The 23,895-nt window shown below is 40.1% G+C and overlaps 1 protein-coding gene across 1 annotated transcript in view; it reads left to right on the forward strand.

The window, feature by feature from the left end:
• The window catches only part of LOC142160958 (alpha-2-macroglobulin-like protein 1), an 80,276-nt gene that overhangs the window by 26,959 nt on the left and 29,422 nt on the right, over nt 1–23,895 (forward strand). The window contains exons 13-19 of the mRNA XM_075216098.1: nt 3,259–3,328; nt 5,288–5,433; nt 14,991–15,146; nt 17,678–17,839; nt 19,823–19,946; nt 20,375–20,459; nt 20,893–21,118. Of these exons, the coding sequence (XP_075072199.1) occupies nt 3,259–3,328; nt 5,288–5,433; nt 14,991–15,146; nt 17,678–17,839; nt 19,823–19,946; nt 20,375–20,459; nt 20,893–21,118 (969 nt within the window). The remainder of the gene's footprint in view (nt 1–3,258; nt 3,329–5,287; nt 5,434–14,990; nt 15,147–17,677; nt 17,840–19,822; nt 19,947–20,374; nt 20,460–20,892; nt 21,119–23,895) is intronic.

Genomic DNA, 23,895 nt, shown 5'->3' on the forward strand with positions numbered 1-23,895 from the left:
CTCTTGTTGACACTCCAAACACTGAGGCCAACTCCTTTAGTGCTGGATCACTGCTGCTGACCATAATCACCTCACCTATGCTTGAATAGGCCTCTGGAGTCAAATGTCTGTTCTCCAGCTGAAAAGAAGTGATCTACCAGTGGAAAGGGCATCTTGCATAACACATGATCCTTTACAGATATCTGTAAAGGACAGACGTACTTTACTTACTCTATGAATTCCCAACCAAACCATTACAATTTATGTAAATTAGGAAAGTCTCAAGACCCAGGAGCTATGACCGCTAAGCCAGCTTTTCTGGACCTGTGTCTATTGGTCACATTATTAAAAGATCTACTTTAAAAGAGCTATCTACTACCAGGGAAACTAAGGAAGGACCATTTTTATTTCCACTTTGCCTGGGCCAAATAGCAAGAAAATAATTATGACTGCAGTTGTAGACTGGATTTTCTTAAGGGGTATATCTGGAAATCCAAAACTGACAAAGCTACTTATGATTAATGCCAACATTGGATCAATAGCAGAGCAAATATCTCTGGATAAAAAAATCTGACCAAATAAATAATAGGTCATCTTCCTTAACCAAGGTAAAACAGAAGCCGGCTGGGGAAAGTAAAGGCCCTTCAGTGCCCAGTGTAAAATGTAAAGTCTAGAAGGGATATCTTACCCTGCCAGGACTCTGGTCATGTAAATTACAATGCTCGTGTCAGGATTCCCCTTTTAAGGCCACAGAGAAGTGTTTTTTATTAAACACTGGCTACATAGGTTTGGGAGCAAGGCACTGAAGATAATAGACACAGGATGCTAAGATCTGCAGGACTTTACCACAAAGTAGTGGAAATGATATACAAGGTGCAACGGTCTGCAGAGCAAGGCATTGAAGGTAACAGACACAGGATGCAATGATCTGCAGGACTTTACCACGAAGTAGTGGAGATGACACACAAGATGCGACGGTTTGCGGAGCAAGTCACTGAAGGTAACAGACACAGGATGCGATGATCTGCAGGACTGTACCACAAAGTAGTGGAAATGCTAGTAACAATCTGCAACAGGTTAGTTATCAGAGAGCAGAAAGCAGGTATTGGTGATAATACGCGGCAGCAGGATAATGCAGAAACACTGGAGGTCTGCAAGCAAGTTCAGAGTCACAGAAAAGCCGAGTCAGGGGTCACAGGAAGAAGTGAAAAAACAGAGGGATGAGCAGAGGTCAAATCAGGATAGAGCACAGAAACAGCAACACAGGTAAATGCAACAGATGATCTGGCAAAGGTTGCTGGGACAAGCAAGCTTTTGTAGGCCAAGGACAGGTATTAATCATCCTGGAGTGACAAGCCTAATTTTGGCAGGTAAGAGAGCAGTCTAAGCACCACAATGGCCCCTTTGGTAGAACAGTGGTACTACAGGCAGGATATAGATATATATATATATATATATATATATATATATATATATATATATATATATGTATATATATCCAACCAGCTTGGAGCCTCAATACACCTCCTGAGAGAGATCTGTAATTATGTCCCCGGTTCTTCAGTGGGCACTGTGGTGGCGATATGAAGGTAAGTCAGTGGTTACTATGAACCTAAATGATTCCTACTATTGGTTGACCTTGAACACCTAATGCTGGTTTGAGGCAGAAAAAAAGAATGTTATGATTTGTGTTGAACAACCTCACAGCTTATGAAAGACCGACTAGTACTATCTCTCCTTCTACATTTTTCCTTGACCCTATGAATGCCTAATGTGTGAAACCTCAGTACAACCTCAGTATACCTGTTGCAGGTATGAAATGACTGCCAGTTCCAAAGACTCCTGAAAACAGGGGAGTGGGAAATCCCAGAACAAAATGAAATTCTCCTCTGATTCAGAGGATGAATGCTCTAAAATTCTCTTTACATGCTTATTATTTCAATTTATCTTTAATATAGTTTTCTCAAGTGCTGAAGAACCATATATAGGGAACACTATTATTTTAGGATACAACAGATAATGATAAAACTTAAAGCGCTATTGGTGTTCTTACATAACAAATTAATCAAAATAATACTTAAATTCAATGGAGTTCAGATTCTTCTCTGGTGAAGATCTCTCTCAATGTAGATAATCATTTGAAAACGACATCAAGAAAACATAACGTGATACTATTTCAATCAAAAATATATCCCAACAATACATGTATATGATATATATGTGATGTATCTTCTAGGGTCACTTCCCCCTCAGACCCCTTCATATAGTGCACTTACAGCAACAAAATTATTATGCGTTTTGTACATACGTAATGAACATTTTTTCAAAGCGAATTCTTCTAAACGTGAGATGCTGTCTCTGAATTATCCTACTCCTCTTGTGATTGTACTCACAAAATATTTTGTGATGTAATAAACGTATATATATTCTTTTGGTATTCTTTTCTTATAGATGGTGTTCTCCAATTGCAACGTGATAAAACATACAAAAAGTGTTCCAATAAAAAAGTATATCTTTAATTTATACAGAAAAAGAAGCAAAACTGATAAAACATAAAAGCACAAATAAAATGGACTTCCTGGATACAAAAATCAGGTGGATTCCTACCAGATCATTTTAGATGTTGCGCAGGATACAAATCATTGCAAGTCCTAGGAAATTTGCATCATTGTCTCCTAGAGAAAGACCTGATGGTTGAAACGCGTCGGATGGAAGTCCTGTGGACTGATATAGTGATACAAGAATTGACTACCAGAACTTTATTTAGGAGACAATGATGCAAATTTCCTGTAGTCTGTGCAGTCTTAAAAATTATCACATGCACAAGCTGATAACGGGAATTTTCCTTTTACATTTTCCAACACGCCTGAAAATAGTTTGATCAGTTTCAGGCATTACAGTTGTTTCAGGGTTACACACACACAGATATAACACCAAGTGCCTCATACTGACACCAGTATTGCAGCTTTTGTGACTAGCATAAAGGAGGCTGGCAGTGTGTTTCAATGGAATTACTTGCAAGAAGTCTATTGTATATAAGAAAAATAAATCTTCCCTTATAAACAAAACTATATTTTAGGAAAGTGTACACCTATTACTGTAGTCAGCTGTTTGTAGAAGATATCAGTGTATATCATTGTATAGAAAAATTAACATAACTCATAAAATTATCAAAAATCAGATGTAATCACTGTTTTCATAAATCCTATATATTTATTAATCAAGCCTTTTTTCAGGCACAAACACCATGATAATTATTTTCATTTCATGCTTTCACAGCTTCTGTCTAAGGGAATAGCTTCTTCTGGGGAATATAAATTGGATCTCAGAGAACAGTCACCTGGCTCTGGTGAGTTCATGAGTACACTCCACACCATGAGAATTTGTGAATATTTTTGGCTTGTTTCAGTAACGTGTAATCTGCTCTTTTCATGCATTGTAGCAAACATATTTGCTGCATTGGAGCATTTGTGTGTAAGAGCAGTTGGGTGCTCTCTCAATTCTTTCTGCTTGTATTTAAGGGAATGCCCTGCTCAAATGCAACAAGTGTTTCATCATGAGACATGAACCCAGAGACATCCATGAGGGTAGTTCGAGCTGTGGGGATCATAGGCAAACCGAGGGGGGTTCCTAGTGCCTGGAAACCCCCCTTCAAGCCTGGGTACTGTATAATTGAGGTGGCTGGACCCTGCTCCTGCTTCACACAGCTCTGCTTGAAAAGGGAGAGCTGTGTGCACCTAACAGTAGTGCACGCAACATTGCCCATGTATGTTATGGGGATAGGAAGAGTTGGAGAGCAGCCAAGCACTGTCTACAATTATAGCCACGCCCTCATGCATACTGGTCGCGCCCACTGTCGGCATGGTGTGGAAACCCCCCTTTGCAAATCCTGCGTTTGCCCCTGGGCATATGGTTTTACATAAACAGTGAGTTTAGTGCAAAATTGCAATTGCAAAGACTATCCAGCACCACCTGGGTAGTATGTAGTGCATTGTCCTGTTCTGTAATCGAGTATATGGTACTAAACTCCTTTCTAATTACAAGTATGCAATGCTGAGCCCCATAATGGTTGACGAACTGTATACATTATGAGCCTCATCCTGATATAAGCACACATTAGCACTGATAGACCAATTACTACTAAGTGTAGAACCACTAATCCTTAAAGAATCTCTGAGAAAGTCTTACTTCCTGAGCCGAAATGCGTCAAAGAAAGAAAACCTGCTAAAGAGGAATAGGGAGCAAAGAAAGTATTCATCAGGGACACAGGCTATCTTGACAATTAAGGATTTTTGTGCAACAATGAACGTTATCTTCATTCAGTAAGTTTTCCACTTACATATTTGGACATCATATTTAACTGACTGTTACACGGGATGAGAGTCTATGACTATCCAATGTGGGGGATTTAATCACAAAATTGTGTGCTATTTTGAATTGTGGAAATTGCCTCCTTTTGTGAACCCTAAAGGATACTTGAGAATCATGTTGCGACTCAGTTCCTTAATGATTATGTACAATCTTTACTTCCATGTGGCTCATCTAAATGTTTTATCTTAGTATTTTGAGACTGAAGCACTTCCTAAAGAAATTGATGTTTGCACTGAGATAAAACAGCAGTCCGCTTTCTTACACATATTATTTTGCACAAATGCAATGAATGTCTCTTGCTTTCCAAAATCTAAATGCTAGTAAGCTATTGATTGATTACTATCATATTTTTTACTTTATGATTGGTATCATTATCCGATTGTTGTTTTTAATTAAATTATTTTTGTATTTTAAGCCAACTTCTAGTTGTCTTACACATGTCATTCTGCCACTTACAAACTTTTCTGTTTATATTTTGTTTTATTTTTCCATGAACATATTTTCATTATAATTATTTTTTCTTTGGTTCTACAGTTAGCAGTTATTGGACCATGAGCGCTATTAATCTTTTATTGATATATTTTATAAATGGGGAGTTGAATGGTGTAACTCTATAGAACAGAAGCTGGACCTAAAATCTAGTGGGTTTTTTTTTATAGGGAGACATTTTCATTCTATAAAAATATAAAAATATTTTTTTTAGCGCCAGGTTCAATTAACCCTTTAATGACAGAAACAAGCCCACCCTTCTTTTGGCTCTTTTACCGTCATTGAAATCCAGCAGCCTGTCCAAGCTTCTGGGTTTCCCAAAAGAATAAACTAGTCGATAATTGTTAGTGAAGCTATAAAACCTCTAGATATGATGACTACCTCATATAAGCAATTTCCTAAAACTTCATGGGCATAGTTCGTGATGATTATAGATTTTTGTCTCCAGTTCTACAGGGAACATTTTCTGTGAAGATTCCCAAAACTATTGAGTTGTTTCCTGATGTCACATTCTTAGTTTTCACTGTATTGCTTAATGGGGATGTAGCGGCAAGCAAGAAAAAGATTGAAATTCCAACATGCCTAAAGAATAAGGTAAGAGAGCTAGAATGAGCTAATCCTCACTTGTTTGACCAATACATTTTAAATGTAACACCCCCTTGTGTATTAAGCGTTGTGAGGGTATATATATATATATTGAACCACGCAGATGCTTCTCACCTTGGTACTTGGTTTTCAGTGCCTCCACCCGAATCTCTGCTTTCTCTTCTGGGGGGTGTTCAAAAGATACACCAGGGGGAGATTCGGGAAACCCCCTGCCCAGTATTAACACTCTGTGACAAAATTTGTGCTGCAAAAGCCAGCCAGGCACATTTATTTAAATGGAAATCCTAAATGCAGCTTTGTAATTTTATAGAAAAATATACTTTGGTATAATTTGAAATAATAGTGCAAACAATACAATACAGTAATAAAACAAGTGTGGATGAAAGTGGCGCACCACTTCTTACTATGCACACCAAGTTAACACAAAAACTCGCAATAAATCAATAACAGCATACAATATAATATAATATATAACAATATAACCATTAACTGTCACAGCTTTATACACATGAAAAAATATATCAGATATCTTACTTGCTCCTGATACTGTGAATATCTTGCAGGGTGAAGTTATATATTTTCCCTTATAGCCCTACAATGTACTGCCAAACACACACAGCAGTATTCAAACACACCACACAAATAGAGCAGTGCACTGCAAGTTGGGGCCCTTCTGTATGTATGCAGCATGGCATGGAAACATCATGTGTCCAGTTTGCAGATTTTGGAGATCTTTAAATCACTTGCAGTGAGGTACAGCAGTCACAGTATGCAGACCCTCCTCTAGCAACAACTGTAAAATCCTTTCTAATTTGTATCCTGGGACTTGTAGTTCCACAAGTGCTGATTAGACACACACTTGGTGCATATTTACCTGCCCACCCATCTATCCCTAACTCTTCAGCCCTTGTGGCCAGATATAGTCCAAACCCCACTTGAACAACAACAGATAGATAAAAATAACCAGTAACTTATCTGCACCAGTGTGTCACAGGTCTGAACATGATTATCTCCAAAATGGCTGACTTGTAAAATGTCCTTCTTCAGAGATGCATGCAAACCTCCTCCTACAGCTTCAAACTGTGGCTTCCAGCAGGTTCTGTTCAGAACTGCACCGAGCTTTGATATCTCTGCAGACTGCTCTCTCTGCTCAGATCACTCATCCAGTGCCCTTCTGCCTAGGGTCACCTATCTGAACTGGTCACACAGCTCAGTCTCTCCCAGGATGCTCCTCTCTTCCTCTCTCTCTCCGCCCTCTGGTTTCTCAGTCTTCTTAGGCTCCGCCCCCTCCTCATAACAGCTTTCTGGGAGATGTAGTTCCTTCTCCTTGACTGGTAAATAGCTATATGCATCTCTTTTCTTACTGATGCAATTGTGATTATTAGCCCCTGGGTGCTCAAGTCCAACTGCAGCATCCCCAGGGGTTACACACTCCCCCTGTGGGGCAAGTCCACAATGAACAAATGATGAGGCTTGTCCCACATCCTGCAAATTTAAAGGGGTTAAGACATCCTGTCTAAATACACTTTCACATCCATACACAACAGGCCCTGGCATAACAGATATGGGAGTCAGATATGGCCACTGATAGACCCAGCTAGGATGAATCACCTTAGGAATCTCAGTTATATGACCTAGACTATCATAAGTCAGCATCATTGGGGCTCTAGGGCTCCTTTTAGGCCGACCCTGGACTGGTGGGTTCCCTTCCTCTCCCCCCAACACCCTGTTGGGGCGTTCAGTGCATCCTCCATCTGGATCAACGACGTCCCCATCCATGTCAACTTCCTGGTTAGAGCCTTCCTCTACTGAACACTGAGAATCCAACCGTCCAGCTACTCTTGGGTTGACACTTTCATCTGAAATGGCAGGCATAGTTCTCCTTTCTTCTACTTGTGGAGGTCTTACAGCGGCCCCCTCGGTAGACCTAGTGAGCCTTCTGATATCTTGTGTCCAATCTATTTCTCCCAATTTACCTGGAGCATCATACCCCCAATCATCTCCATCATCTTCTTCTGTGGTCGGTTCTCTGATTCGCCGTGATCTTCTGGGTGTGGACACTTTTGGCTCATCTGTTTCAGGCTCCTCCCAAAACCGGACACCATCTCTGATGGGAAGCAAATGTTGTCGATGGTATGTCTTTATAGGGCCTGTTAGCCCCTCGGGCCTAATTCGATAGGCTGGGATGTCTGGCAATTTTGCAACCACAACATGAGGATCCTTTCGCCAACGATTGGCTAACTTGTGTTTCCCCGGGAGGCCCAAGTGTCTAAGTAAAACCCTGTCACCTGGCTCCAGAATATGCTCCTTGACCTGTAGATCATAACGACCCTTGTTTCGTTGTCCAGCTTTTGATGCAGCTGCTTCCGCTAGTCTGTAGGCCTCCTTTAGTTCTTGTTTCAGCTGCTCCACATATTTCAAATGGGGCTTTTCTTGGGGATCAGCAGTGTCCATTCCAAAACAGATATCGATTGGTAATCTAGCCTCCCTTCCAAACATTAAGAGATATGGGGAGTACCCCGTGGACTCGTTTTTCGTGCAATTGTAGGCGTGGACCAAATGGCTGATGTGCCTACTCCAATGTGCCTTTTTTTTAGTGTCCAAAGTGCCCATCATGCTGAGAAGGGTCCGATTAAATCTCTCCGGCTGCGGATCTCCTTGGGGATGGAAAGGAGTAGTCCTGGACTTCTTTATCCCGCAGACCTCGCACAGTTCTTTTATTAGCTTGCTCTCAAAATCCCGACCCTGATCTGAATGAATGCGGGCAGGCAGTCCATAGTGGACAAAGAACTTTTCCCATAGGATTTTTGCCACGGTCACAGCTCTCTGGTCTTTTGTCTGGTAGGCTTGAGCATAACGGGTGTAATGATCTGTCACCACTAGAATGTTACACTTGTTGCTTTCATCCGGTTCCACTGATAGAAAGTCAATACAGACTAACTCTAAAGGCCCATTGCTGGATATATTCTTTAAGGGGGCAGCCTTTTCTGGGAGGGATTTTCGAAGTATGCATGTCCCACAAGATTTACAATAACTCTCAATGTCTATCTCCATTTTCGGCCAGTAGAATCTATCTGAAATTAAACTCATGGTCTTCTCTATTCCCAGGTGGCCGTGTTTATCATGCAACGCACGGAGAACCATGGGACGGTGCTTCTTTGGCAATACTAGCTGTTTCCTCTCTCTGCCATCTTTGCGGCTGGTTTCTCTATACAGTAGCCCCTGCTTCACCACCAATGACTCTCTCTGTCTGCTTAGCAAAATAGCTTCCTCCGTTTTCAAACTACTCGGGTGGATTCTTTGTCTGTGTTTAACAGACCACCTAACTGCTGCTATAGAGGAGTCATTCTGCTGATCTTCTTTGACTTGGCTTGAACTCAACTTCTGAAGATCACTGAGCTCCATTTGACTCAGCCAGCAATATTGTCTTGGTAGTGCATCTGTCGTTGCCCCTAGAGCTGTTAAGCATTCTTTGACTGGAGGCACGACCACACGTCCCTCGTGACACATCCCCTTCACCTCTGGAGCTGGCAACTCTATCCATTCTTCTTCCTGAGATTCCACAAACCTTCCCGGTAATCTTGACAAAGCATCGGCATCTACATTTCTTCTCCCAGGCCTGTACTTTATTGTGAAATTGTAAATGGCCAGCGCCGCCAACCATCTGTGCCCAGTTGCATCTAGCTTTGCTGTGGTCTGCACATATGTGAGGGGATTGTTGTCTGTATGCACTTCGAATGGTACTCCATACAAGTAGTCGTGAAGTTTGTCAACAACTGCCCACTTAAGGGCCAGGAACTCCAACTTATGCACCGGGTAGTTCCGTTCACTGGGTGAGAGACCTCGACTGATGTAATAGACTGGTCTTAACCTTCCTTCTTGCACTTGGTATAGCACTCCCCCAAGTCCCTCAAAGGAGGCATCTACATGCAGAATGTATGGTAACTCTGGATCGGCATATGCCAGAACAGGCGCTTGAATCAGGCAGGTTTTCAATCCTTCAAAAGCTTGTTCGCAAGCCTCACTCCACCTTTCCCCGAACGCATCATTTACCCGGAACAATGGTTTCTCTTTCCGATGGGAACCTCTTGGAGCAGGATAACCTCGAGTTAGATCTGTAAGAGGCTTGACAAGTTTACTGTAGTTTGGGACAAACCTTCTGTAATAGCCACAGAACCCCAAAAAAGACCTTAATTCCTTCAGTATTGTTGGTCGAGGCCATTCTTTCACCGCTTCTATCTTCGCTGAATCTGTAGAAATTCCTTCCCGATCCACAACATATCCCACATACTTGACCTGGGTTTTACAGAAGCTACACTTGTCAAGGGACAACTTCAACCCTTTCTTTATTAAGCGATCCAATACCTTGAGGAGTCTTTCGTTGTGCTCATTCAATGTTTGGCCAAATACTATCAAATCATCCAAGTATACCAGCACTTCCCTGAAATTCATGTCACCCACAACATCATCCATGCATCGTTGGAAAGTGGCTGGAGCCCCTGATAATCCTTGTGGCAATCTTTTGAACTGAAAGAATCCAACCGGGCAGATGAAGGCGGTTTTCTCAGCATCCTTCTGACTCATCAATATCTGATAGTACCCGCTGCGTAGATCTAGCACAGAAAACCACTTGCTTCCCTGAAGACAATCAAGGGCTTCGTCTATCCTAGGGACAGTGTACTGATCAGGAATCGTGCGCTTGTTTAATGTCCGGTAGTCCACGCACATCCGTATTTTTCCCGTCTTCTTTCTAGCCACCACAATAGGAGAAGCATAGGGACTCTCAGATCTCTCAATCACATCATTCTCTAGCATCTCCCTTAAATGTTCCCGAATATCATCCAAATCAGCAGGGGCTAGGCGTCTTGACCGTTCTCGGAAAGGTCTGTCGTCCGTTAGCCTTATGTGGTGCTCCACTCCTGTCGCTAGACCTAAATCCCAGTCCCCCGAAGAGAAGGCAGCCTCTCTTTGTAGCATTTGCATAACTAGCCAGTGTCGGTCTTCTTGACTAGCATCACTACCATTAAAGCATTGATCAAAACTTCCTATTTGTAATGTGGTTTCTTTCTGAGATTTTTTTTTCTCTTTCTTCTTATAAGCAGCAAGGCACATAGGATGAATCTTAAGTGTTTTACTATAACTTGCTCCTCCCACCTCTTGGCACCAGTTGGCCAGTATCTCGAACAAATGGGAGTTAGTTCCAATAATCACTGAGACATCTCGAGGTTCTCCTTCGGCCTCAGGACAGACAAGTGCAAGCACGTTCACCTCTTCTTCTATTCCAGCTACTTCCCGTGGGAACTTCAAAGGTACAGTGATGTACCCAAGGTAGGGATAATTCTTGTCACTCAGACCCCAGATGGTCAGTCCACACAATGGCTTTATGGGCAAGTCAGATAGATTATCTCGGTACCACTTCTCGAACACAATGGACACCTGTGAACCACTATCTAGCAAGGCCATACAAGGTCTCCCATTTAGACATGCCGGCACGTGAGGAGAGGGTCCCAGCAATCCTTTGGGCAAAAGACCCCATTCCAGGTGAGAGTTCCCCACAGTGTTAATGTCAGCTTTCTTTAGAGGGCCAGTGTGGGGGTTCCTGGTCCTCCCTTTCAGTTTTCCGAAAGCTTCCTATCCCGGTGGGATGGTGAGGGTGACCACCTTCCTCCCTTCCTCTGAGGACATTGTCTAGCGAGATGCCCAACTTCTCCACAAGTGAAACAATTGTTCTGTTTCCGAGTAGTGTTAGCTTCGAGAACTTGCCGGGGGTGGATGTTCGGGTGCAGTTGCTCGGTAGTGTGGTATTTCAGCATCTGTGCTTGAATCTGCTTCTGCATCTCCAACAACTGAGCAATCTGCTCACCTTGTTTCTCCACAATCTTCATTAACTCAGTGCTGGGAAGGTCAGCCTCGGGCTTTGACTGTACGACCTTGACTTTCTTGGTCACCCTCTCTCGGGATTTAACTATAGCTTCCTCTTGTTTAACATCTTGTATCAACTGAAGAAAAGTAGGTGATGGTTGTCCCAGTTGAGCATTTCTTATCTTCATCGCTACTGGGTCATGGGACAGAGCACCCCGTAACAACTGTTGCATACGCCTGTCGTCTACTTCTGCTAGGGGTATTCCTTTCTTTGACACAATAAGGTGGATCAGCTTGTCCAGCCGATAGATATAATTGGACAATGTCTCCCCTGACTCCTGATAGGTGTGGCGTAGCTGATAGAGCAGATCTGTTGCATCCTCTGCCATTCCATATTCCTGATCTAGAGTCGCTAAGTAGTGTCGTGCAGTGGCTTGGGGGTCACTTCTCCGTACAGCTTGGATTAGTTCTCCAGCGGGACCTCGCAGACTTTCAACGATCCGCTGTCTCTTATAGGGTTCGGAGCAATGCCATTCCTCCAGGTATTGGGAAGCCATCTCTTTCCATGCCTCGTAAGTTTCTTCCCCAGTAGGGACTGGTTTTATTCCTGAGAAGAGCCGGAGCCTTCTGTAGCCCCCTTCATGCTGTGACTTTCCTAACTGGTCTACCAGTTTCTGTACAGCAGTGAGGAACAGTTCGCTTTGATCCTCATCAGTTTTCCTAGTACTGGAGGGTGACTGAGAATTCTCTTCCCTGGCCTGAGGGAATACTTGTCGGTTAATATCTCCATCTGGAAGTTCAGCATTAAGAGGTGCTGCGACTAGCTGTTTTGGCTTTAACGGTATCACAATATGCCATTGTTGTTTTTGTGGCCCAGAAACGAGGGAGGGAAGAAAATCTTTATCCAATTCTGCTTGCGTCTCACAGAGGATCAGACTGGTCTTATGCTGATCTCTACCTTTCCATCCAAGGATTTTAGGATGTTCTACCCCATAAATCCTGTGGAGCACATGCAGGACTTCCTCATCTGTCACTCCCTGAGAGTCACCATAGATCCCTAAACATCGAGTTGGGGCCACAGTCTGTTGTTCACACCACAGAAACACTTCTTCTCTTATACTATCCATGACGTCTGTGCTGATGGGTTTCACTGAGTGTGTCTTCAGTATCTCAGCAGTGCCTCCACTGTAACACCCCCTTGTGTATTAAGCGTTGTGAGGGTATATATATATATATTGAACCACGCAGATGCTTCTCACCTTGGTACTTGGTTTTCAGTGCCTCCACCCGAATCTCTGCTTTCTCTTCTGGGGGGTGTTCAAAAGATACACCAGGGGGAGATTCGGGAAACCCCCTGCCCAGTATTAACACTCTGTGACAAAATTTGTGCTGCAAAAGCCAGCCAGGCACATTTATTTAAATGGAAATCCTAAATGCAGCTTTGTAATTTTATAGAAAAATATACTTTGGTATAATTTGAAATAATAGTGCAAACAATACAATACAGTAATAAAACAAGTGTGGATGAAAGTGGCGCACCACTTCTTACTATGCACACAAAGTTAACACAAAAACTCGCAATAAATCAATAACAGCATACAATATAATATAATATATAACAATATAACCATTAACTGTCACAGCTTTATGCACATGAAAAAATATATCAGATATCTTACTTGCTCCTTATACTGTGAATATCTTGCAGGGTGAATTTATATATTTTCCCTTATAGCCCTACAATGTACTGCCAAACACACACAGCAGTATTCAAACACACCACACAAATAGAGCAGTGCACTGCAAGTTGGGGCCCTTCTGTATGTATGCAGCATGGCATGGAAACATCATGTGTCCAGTTTGCAGATTTTGGAGATCTTTAAATCACTTGCAGTGAGGTACAGCAGTCACAGTATGCAGACCCTCCTCTAGCAACAACTGTAAAATCCTTTCTAATTTGTATCCTGGGACTTGTAGTTCCACAAGTGCTGATTAGACACACACTTGGTGCATATTTACCTGCCCACCCATCTATCCCTAACTCTTCAGCCCTTGTGGCCAGATATAGTCCAAACCCCACTTGAACAACAACAGATAGATAAAAATAACCAGTAACTTATCTGCACCAGTGTGTCACAGGTCTGAACATGATTATCTCCAAAATGGCTGACTTGTAAAATGTCCTTCTTCAGAGATGCATGCAAACCTCCTCCTACAGCTTCAAACTGTGGCTTCCAGCAGGTTCTGTTCAGAACTGCACCGAGCTTTGATATCTCTACAGACTGCTCTCTCTGCTCAGATCACTCATCCAGTGCCCTTCTGCCTAGGGTCACCTATCTGAACTGGTCACACAGCTCAGTCTCTCCCAGGATGCTCCTCTCTTCCTCTCTCTCTCCGCCCTCTGGTTTCTCAGTCTTCTTAGGCCCCGCCCCCTCCTCATAACAGCTTTCTGGGAGATGTAGTTCCTTCTCCTTGACTGGTAAATAGCTATATGCATCTCTTTTCTTACTGATGCAATTGTGATTATTAGCCCCTGGGTGCTCAAGTCCAACTGCAGCATCCCCAGGGGTTACATAAACAAAAGAAAATATCAGGAAAGAGCATTCAGCTGCATTTAATAGAGTTACCACTGTGAGAGATTAAACAGAAAGGAGTGAAAAAGATGACTATATGTGTTTATTATTATTATTTTTCATCTATATAGTGCCAACATAGTATATGCACTTTATAAGGGGAGTGGAGATTACAAACTAAATTCTCATACCATACAAACACATACTTGCCTACTCTCCCAGATTTCGGGGAGTCGTGCTAGACTCCTGGGAGAGTAGGTCACTTTTCCGACTTCTGCTTCTTTTTCTTGGGAGAAGCCTTGGTGTCGCTGTGTCTCACATCATCATGAGCCGCTGTGCCATGATGCAAATCATGACATTGAGCAGTGTAGAGTGGGGCCGTGATTACGCAAATTGCGTTTTCACCCTCCCTTCAAATAGCCACTTGTACCTGTCTCCAAGAGGGTTGTCCAAAAAGTAGGCATATATGCACAAACATCATCTACATCAGTCTACCAGTATATTTTTGGACTCTGGGATGAAACCAAAGTAAACCCACAGCAACATGCATAGAACATATAAACTCCACATAGATAGTACTCTAGTCAGAATAGAACCCATGATCCCTGCACTATGAGGTAGCATGGTACTCTGAAAAGCAATAAATTAAATATTTTTTAATTTTTTTCTAGCAGATGTAATCTGAATTATTTTAGCCGTACATATCCTAATGTGATCCAGACTGAATTTTACAGTCATATCATTCACAACCCTTGGATTCCATTATATAACCTGCAGGTTTGTATTGGGGCCAGTACAGAAAGTCTTAAATTTCACTTTTCCCCTCCACACAGTGATAGGAGTCATTTGTGAGCTTAAGCAATATTTATGACCATGCAACCTACCAATTTGCTATTAATTTTCATGACAAAGCTGCCCATCCATGCAATGATGCCTTTAATTACTAGTGAACTAATTGACTGCCTTATGATGAATATTAATTACGTCTACAAAATGGCTGCCTACACCGTTAGTTGTTTACAGTTTTACTTTAAAACTATCCTCTAATAGTACATTTGATGCTTAGACCACTTGAAGTTTAATCTTGGATCTTATGGTTTCCATTATCAGGTTGAGCTTAAGTTCTCTAAAGAAAAGGTTCAACCAGGAGAAAGGGTGAAACTAGAGGTTACAGCAGAATCTGGATCCTTCTGTTCTGTGCGATCTGTTGATAAAGGACTTTTACTTCACAAGCAACATAAGCCAGATGAGCTACCCACAGAAATGGTAAGGTCTTTAGCTCATCAGTATTACCAATATCTAATATAAAAGATAGCTATTGTGTTAGGCCTGATAGATCGACCAATGCCACAGATTTATGTTTATTCAAATTAGTGGGTCACTCAAGTAACTTTTCTACATATGAGTTTTAGCAAAGTTTTGTTGTTATGTTTTGAGTTTTAACGTAGACCTGTCTTTTTTACACATTTTTGGGCTGAAAAAAATCTGAGAATGCAGCTCATCCATTCAGCAGGCACTCTTTTACTCAGTGATGGTGATTTCATAGGCTACATAGTTGGCACCATGGTGATGTTACTGCTTTATCTGAAACTGATTGAATTATCATCAATATTGTTTTACCTCACGCAATGGTTGTCTGCACTTTGAGGAGATATGTGCACTTTAAAGGGACACTAACTATTAATATATAAATTGATTTCCATTAAAGAGATAAAATAACTGGACATTTTAGAGAAAGCTATGATCATGGTGAAATTGTAAAAGTAGCCCTGGAAAATACTGTTAGTAGGTGGGGTCAACCTTTCAGAAATGTATGCTGCGTTCTCCCATGTGGTTGCCTCCAAATCACCTTAGAGTGTGTAGACATCATGCAAGTGGCATGCCTATTACTTTAGACATTGACTTTAAAATAGGGACTAGCAATACAGAATTGGAACAGTTGGCAAACAGTGATGCTCTTTCCTACCTGTTCTTGAAGATTTCACTACCTGATGGTATCTTAGGTTCAGGTGCTGTTTGTCTGGTTCCTGTAATGTTGGAGCCATGTTTGGAAACAAGATGGATATGATTCAACTCCTGAAACCAAGCACCAAGTACACACTGACTTCCTCCAAACAGCCTTGACATTAAGTTAATAGCTCTCATGTTTGTTATTTAGGCCTCCCCCCAACCAGCTTCAACATTAAATTAATATTACTTACATTTAATTAAAAGTCCTGTTTCCCACAACCAGGAACAACATCAAATTAATAGCAGTTACATTTAAAAAGAAATCGCTGAAATAGAGCTGGCAGCTCCCAGGAAAGAACCACTTGTCGGGGTAGCTATCAGTGACACGCCACGTCCAGCCAAGCCACTTAGTTCTGAGAGGGCTGGGTAGTGAGGTTCAAGCTGAAGTTAAAGGATTGTAGAAGATAAAATTGTTATGAACGAAGCAAAAATGTTCTCATTGACTTGACATTTTCACTGAAGAGCTAATTGCAGTGTAAAGAAAGCTGTGCAGCAGTCCAGGTGAGTAGTCTAGCTAGATTGCTGTTCTTAGCAGAGTGCTGATTGCAGGAATTGAGAGAAAGTGTTTCTAGCTGTCATTGTGAATAGTTTTCTGACAGTTGCCACCTGGAGCTAGTGTTATGAATACTCACAGTAAATGTTTTCTGACAGCTGGTATCTGGAGCCAATGTTGTGAATCCTCACAGTAATTGTTCCCTGACAGCTGTCATCTGGGAGTTGAGTAAATGCTAACATATTGATTTTACATTATCATTTATTAAAAATATTTGTTCTTTTAGTTCACAGTTGAATTTGTTATTTGGGCCTGACATTATATGGAATATTTATAAATATTAAAAATACCCTTTCATTCTGCATTAATGTAGAGTTTTTAATTTCTTATAGTTCAGATTTAGAGGAACTTATTATTAAAATTAGACAGGCAAGCTACAAAGCAGCAGAAGACAACTGTTTAAACAAAATAAGCAACAAGCAATTGTTTGAATTTAATATTTTTAGTGATTGAAGAATTCTAAACTAAAGAAAAATACAGTGTTTTAAATTAGTGGGACACTTCTCATATTTGAGGGGGGGGGCAATTTATTATATTTTATTTTACTGTAACGGGTCAGCATCTATGTAACCTGTGTCTTTCGCTTTAAGCTTCCAACATTTGTCTAAGGTATTGTTGGATGGGTACTAAACATACATGCATCCTGATCAAGAACTAAATAAAGGAAGTCTCATACATTTTAATTTCTTGCAATTCACACAGTATTATCGGCGAGTTAGTCTGACATCGCTGGATGCTACTATGTATGTGGCGACAAAAAGCATTATGTCCAAGAATTATCCACGTTGAATTAAAAAGATACATTTTCACCATCAACCCCAAAGACTGGCTAAAAACTGTTTGTTAAATCTATGTATCATCTGCCAACCACTGTAACTGGATCCCAGTTGCATAACCTGACCACTGAACCACTGGATCCGTTCAATTTGGGCAACCATGTAAATGGCAAATATTGAAAATATCCAGCACTGGATCCAGGGACAGGGTTAGTCCTTTGTGACAAGTTGCAGTTCAGTGAGTAATTAAATTATTGAAGCGTTGTTGCCATTATTGAGAACCTGTAAATATTTTTCAAGTTCTCCGAGCAAATCATTTTTTTTTGTGGTGCTACCAGTTTGTTCAGTGAACCTCTGCTTGAATGTTGGAGAGAGGTTATAATTTTTATTTTATTTTATTTTATTTATTTTAAAACAATGATGTTCTGCCTTTTTTCCTTTGGTTCTCCTCTTCTAAGATTAAAATGATGTCAGAAACATTAACTGTTAACAAGCGAGGCTTTCCTTATGCAATTGAGGATTTTGAAAAATATCCTTGCCTGAAAAATAAGAATCAGCAATCAGAAATACAAGAAGGAGTTTGGTACCACAATGAAGCGGATGTTTTCACATTGCTTAAGGTACATTTATATTTGATATTTACATTTAGCATTAACCTCCACGAAAGTATCCAATTATTTTTGTTTGATTATTTTAAAAATTAACCATAATATAAGTTCAGAAGTTTTTAACTGAGAACCTAAGTTAAGGTGGGAATCCTCTTCATAACTCATGGTTTACTTTTGAATTAATAATGGTGTTTCTTTTGACTACTTAAGCATAGTATCTTAAAATACAAATATAACAAACTTTTAACTAAACTATTAAAATTGATGTCTACATATATGTAACATATATATATATATATATATATATATATATATATATATATATATATATATATATATATATAATATATTTATCATTTTATTATATATATTATGTTATATATATATATATATATATATATATATATATATATATATATGTATGTGTATATATATATATATATATATAAAATATAAATATATTTATTTATTATTATATATATTATATATATATATAACATTTAACACATTGTATAAACCACCTTATTGAGAAGAGGATTCATCTTTTACAATGGATCCAGCGCTGAGTCCTATCTTCTAAGCACTGGTGGTTTGTCTTCCAGCTCTACTGTTACTTGACAACTAGGGTATTTATGACACATCCCTGTCCATCAGGTACTCAGTTAAGGATAACCTTGGGGCCTTACTGTTGAATTAATTGAAGTTATAGCAGCTTTAGAAGGTAGACAATTATTGTCTTCAGTCCTTCCCACTATGTACCTCATGTAATGTATGAAGCAACAATTTGGCCTAACATGTGATCATCAGCACGAGCACTTATTAGTGTTAGAAAGAAAAAAAAATCAATAAATTAAAAATTCAAAGAGCATGACCCCCACCCAAAGTGAAATAAACACGAGTCCTCATAGTCTGGACTGAATACTGCTTATTGCCGCACTTTCATTATGTAAAAACAAAGTAAACATGTTGCATGTTTTGTTCAGCATTTTTTACCCTTGTATTCTGGTGTTCTGCACCTTCTGCTGAACATAAGTACGCTAGTTATTAGACATGTATTTTGGAAACGTGAGGGTTAGTCAATGCTCAAAGAATACATTCTTGCAATGTAGATGATCAGGAAGTTTTTTGTTTGCAGTTACAGTAACCTGGAATGGGTCCTCTTGAGTATCCACCCTTCAGCTGACAGCATGTCAGAATGTTTTTATGGCTGCTGAACCATCACAATGCTCAAATTGCCCATTAAAATGCAGTGGACATAGTAAATACTACGTGACTCAGCCAAAGATAGGGACATGTCATCTCTCTAAAGGTCTGTGCAGTTTTAAGCCTTATACCCACTAGTATTATACATGTCTTTTTTTACACCTATAAAACGCGTTTATAAACCCACTGTTATGAGGCCTAACAGACACCCACAACATGAATTACACACATCCCTAACTGAAGCCATATTTTTCTATTAGTCTTATTGTATAATGTTTGTGTCATAAAAAGTTCTATCAAGATTTGTACTAAGAATTGTATTTATATTTAGTGCATTTGAATTAGAAATGTAGAGTGACACCATCTATCTCAGTACATTGCACCATAGTAAACCCCACTATGGCTAATTTTAAAATTTGCTCCTTTTGTCTCTCCTTACCTCCTCCCTCCTCCCTCCTCCTTTCCACGGGGAGAATGCTCTATCCTATGTCTCATTTCTGTACTCTGCGTCACATGTCTGCCCATTCTCTATCCTCTTGTTTGTCCCTGTTTTGTCTCATGCTGAATTTTATTTTTGTATGCTTTCATTTTGTTCTGTTACTTGCATCCGTGCATTTATTATTCTGCTAATCTGTAAATATTGTTCTTATCTGTATGTACATCTGTAATGTTGTTGTATGTTCCAACCACATATGTACTACACTGCAAAAGCCTTATGGAACCGTATGAATAAAGGATATTAATAATGATCTATACCTAGTTCCTAATGTGTGTATCCTTAATCTTCCTCAGGAGAGCAATCTAAAGGTTTTTACAAACACTAAGATACGAAAGCCGGTTCAATGTCCTGTTTCAGACTACACAAAACGTATTTCCAAGAAGAAACATAATACTGTGGAGCTAGATACTTCTCCTTGTGCGTAATTTTCAAATCGTAACTCTAATCTTTGTCCTATGCTTTGTGTTTAGCACATCTCCCTGTTTTCCTCCTTCATAATATTGCCTTACATCATTATCAATATTCATTCTCTTTAACTATTGTATAGGTGTATTTACTTGTTTGTCTCCGATTTCTCTTCCCATGTTTGTTGTCTGTTATTTTTATTTGATGTGTATTTTTTTTAACTTTTGTTGGCCATCCTTCATACATGTTTTCCATCTTACTTTGATCGCATTAATTTCGATTTTTGATTTTGATTTTTTTTCTGCATTTTTTCTTTTCTCTTTTCAATCTTTTTTCACCCGATTCAGGCTTCTGTTCTTTTATTTCTGTATTTTATTTACTTCTTGTGTTCACATTTATCCATCCTTGTTTTTTCTTATGGTTTTGTTTGTTTCCTAAAGATTCAGCAAGGCAAAAGGACCCAAAGAAGCCTGTAAGAAGAAAGTCTTTCCCAGACACGTGGTTATATGACCTGGTTTCTGTGGGGTAAGGATCTCTTTGAATACACCATGTGGAATGTCTCTGTAAAAGTTTTGTAAAAGTTTTGTAGTATATCACAAGCAGCAAACTGAATGAACTCCGTTCACAACGTAGACTGTGAATAAGGAGAAGGTGCCACATAGCAGAGACTTCCTCATGTTTACTTCTAATAGAATAAAATGCAAAAGAAATATATTTTATGAATCTAGTTATTCATTCACCGCCATTTCAGTTCAATGGCGTCTTTATCTTCCTATACCAATATATATCAAATCAGATAGGATCCTGTTGGGAATTGTAATCATGACATCAGTGCTGTGAGACAGCAATGCAAACCACTGTGCCACCATCCTACCTCCAGCAATGTTAATTTCAACAGCATTTTGCAACATTGTGATTGGTGCAGGTGATCTTTGGCTTTAACATTCCGTTCTTGCAGCCCACAGGGACGCACCATGCTAAACCTGACTACTCCAGATAGTATCACTCAGTGGGTAACTGATGCCTTCTGCCTGGGGAACTCTGGATTTGGGTCAGTTGCTGATGTGGTGCTTAACAGCTTCCAACCTTACTTCATCGATTTGATTTTACCCTACTCTGTGGTGCAAGGAGAAAAATTCACTGTCACAGCTATAGCCTTTAACTACCTAAAGGACTGCATGATGGTACGTACAGAAAAGACACATTTTACTAACCCATATGGTAATGTTTGCCACTAGTATTCTAAGAACGCTATAGAACCACGGTCCATTTTTCACCTATAGCAGCCGCTATTTCTCATAGAGCTCTATGTGTTCACCGGTTCTCAGTTAACGTTTTTTTGGGGCTTGTACAAACAAAGATATATAGGAGACTAAACCCTGAATGACAGTAATTGCAAAAGGCAAATCAACCAAAGTGGGAAGAGCAGAATGCATTGGTGCTAGTGGTAGACAAATACAATAACAGGGCAAGCAGTCAACAGAGCAGTACGTGCCACAAACCAGAGTCTGGGTGGGTGGCTAGCAGGTAAAATGCTAACAAGCAGAGGTCAATATATGCAGCAGACAAGAACAATGCTAACAAGCAGAAATCAGTACGATGGCAGAGAGGATAATCAGTACCTGGCAGAGGTCAAGGCAAGTGGCAGACTGTAACAGGCAGAGGTTAGTAAGGCAGCAGACAGGATAACCAGTACGTGGCAGAGGTCAAGGCAAGCAGCAGACAGTAACAGGCAGAGGTTAGTAAGGCAGCAGACAGGATGACCAGTACCTGGCAGAGGTCAAGGCAAGCAGTAGACAGTAATAGTCAGAGGTCAGTAAGGCAGCAGACAGGATAACCAGTACCTGACAGAGGTCAGGGTAAGCGGCAGACAGTAATAGGCAGAGGTCAGTAAGGCAGCAGACAGGATTACCAGTACCAGGCAGAGGTCCGGGTAAGCGGCAGACAGTAATAGGCAGAGGTCAGTACAGGCAGCAGACAGGATAATAGGTAACTAGCAAGAGGTCGAGGCCGGTGGCATACAGAATAGTATGGTCAAATATGAGCAGAGTTAGTAACAATCAGACTGGAACAAGAGATCAAGCACAGATATCTAAGCAAGTGAAACATTATTACAGGCACTAATAAACCCCCAGTGACCAATCACAGCGCAGGATCAGTCCAACCCTCACAGTACTGATGAGCAAGGCAGAGTTCCAGCACCTGAGTGAGGGAATGTCCAGGCAAGCAATAAAATAATTGAAATTGGCTGAGAAGCAGGGGAACACCTAAGTCTGTCACTGTTTCTATCCACAATCCTGAAACACACAACTGGCATGGGAGTAGCAATGAAAATCTGAAAAAAATATGGCTCTGTCCATTAATCTGGTTCCATATATTTGATATTTAAGACAGTAAACAAATGTTCTAGAAACAGTGTATCATCTATAGTTCAGGCAATTTAGATCATTGGTTTGTTGTAATGTTGGGCATTTTTCTGCTGTTTTTCTGATCTTTGATTTGACAATTTCATTCTTCAAAAAGTATTTTGTAAAAGGAAGTAATGAGCCATGTAACAGAATGATAGGGGTCTCTTACCTGGTACTAAAACCCTGTCACAGAGGAAGTTACGAGAGGACCTGAACCATGTAAGTACGGTAGTAATAGCTATTTCAAAATACTTTAATATAAGTGGAATTGTCCTGCAGCAAGGAATAGGGGCAGGTAGAGACTTTCACACTGTTGCTAATAGGATCAACGTTTCTCTTTACCCTTTTGCTGTCTAATAAAGAAAACTAAGGTTCTGTTCCTGGTTATTTGCATTGATTTCTATGGGATAAGGATCTCAGTGAACTTTTGTGGACTGTTTGCTTTCAATGTTATGCTTAGTATTAGGTATGTTTGCTTTTTCTGTGTAAAGGTTATCATTGCTTTTGTATTTACTGGTCACTAAGTTAGATATTTTATGATACCTACAAACGTGCCAGTTACCTTGGTAAAACTCATGTTCCTCTTATTAAATGTTTAATGAGGTAATTTGCCCCTAATATCTCCATCCAATTCCTTTATAAATGTAGGTATAGCACAATCAATGAAGGCATTCTTTGCATAGCAAGGCACAAGCTAAGTAATATGGCAGTTAGACCAGAAATTAATTAATCTTCAGTCAACACATCCACAATTTAATTTGTTTCTGATCTAATACCTCTGACTATTTGGAATCTTGCAATACTGTACAATCTGGTACATAGAGTCCCTATTTTTATAGCTTTAGTCACCCAGCTATCATCTTTTTCTATTTAATAAAATAAACACTTTCTGCATCTCACTTTACACCATGCACATTAGTTATTCTCTACTATTTTCTCCTCTGTTCATCTGCATTGAATTTCCTACATTTTCCACACCTTCATACCCTACTAAACAACAACCTTACAAACATACATCCTGTAAAACACACAACCTTGCTATCTTTTACTGCTTTTAGTAGTAAGGGATTTTCCCTCCAACCGTGGTCCTCTCTTTAGCCTACATGTTCTTCCCATCAAATCAAGAAACCTTAATAGCCTTATTAACATCACCTTTCACCCCTCTTTCCCTGTCCCCTTTACAAATCAAGTTCAGAGTGCAATACATTTACCTCTGTCTATAATCTATTCCTTTTCAAGTTTCTAAGCCTGTTGCCCTCCAATGAACCATATTCTTTTATACAAAAGGAGTTTTTTTAAACTTTTTGTATATATTTATTTGTAGAGGAATTGGGTGCTGCTGTTTGTATATTGTGTTTTGCCTCTCACTAGAACTAGCCCTTTCTTATGGTGGTTTACATTTTTGTCATACTCCTAGACATGAGAACAGGCAGTGTGGTGAGGTGGACAAACTGCTGTCATCACATTACACTTTTCATCTTTCTCTTCAATCCCTGCCCAATCCTCAGAAGTCCATAATCTCAGGGGTATATTTACTAAACTGAAGGTTTGAA

Source organism: Mixophyes fleayi, chromosome 6, assembly GCF_038048845.1.
Source record: "Mixophyes fleayi isolate aMixFle1 chromosome 6, aMixFle1.hap1, whole genome shotgun sequence".
Taxonomy (NCBI): domain Eukaryota; kingdom Metazoa; phylum Chordata; class Amphibia; order Anura; family Limnodynastidae; genus Mixophyes; species Mixophyes fleayi.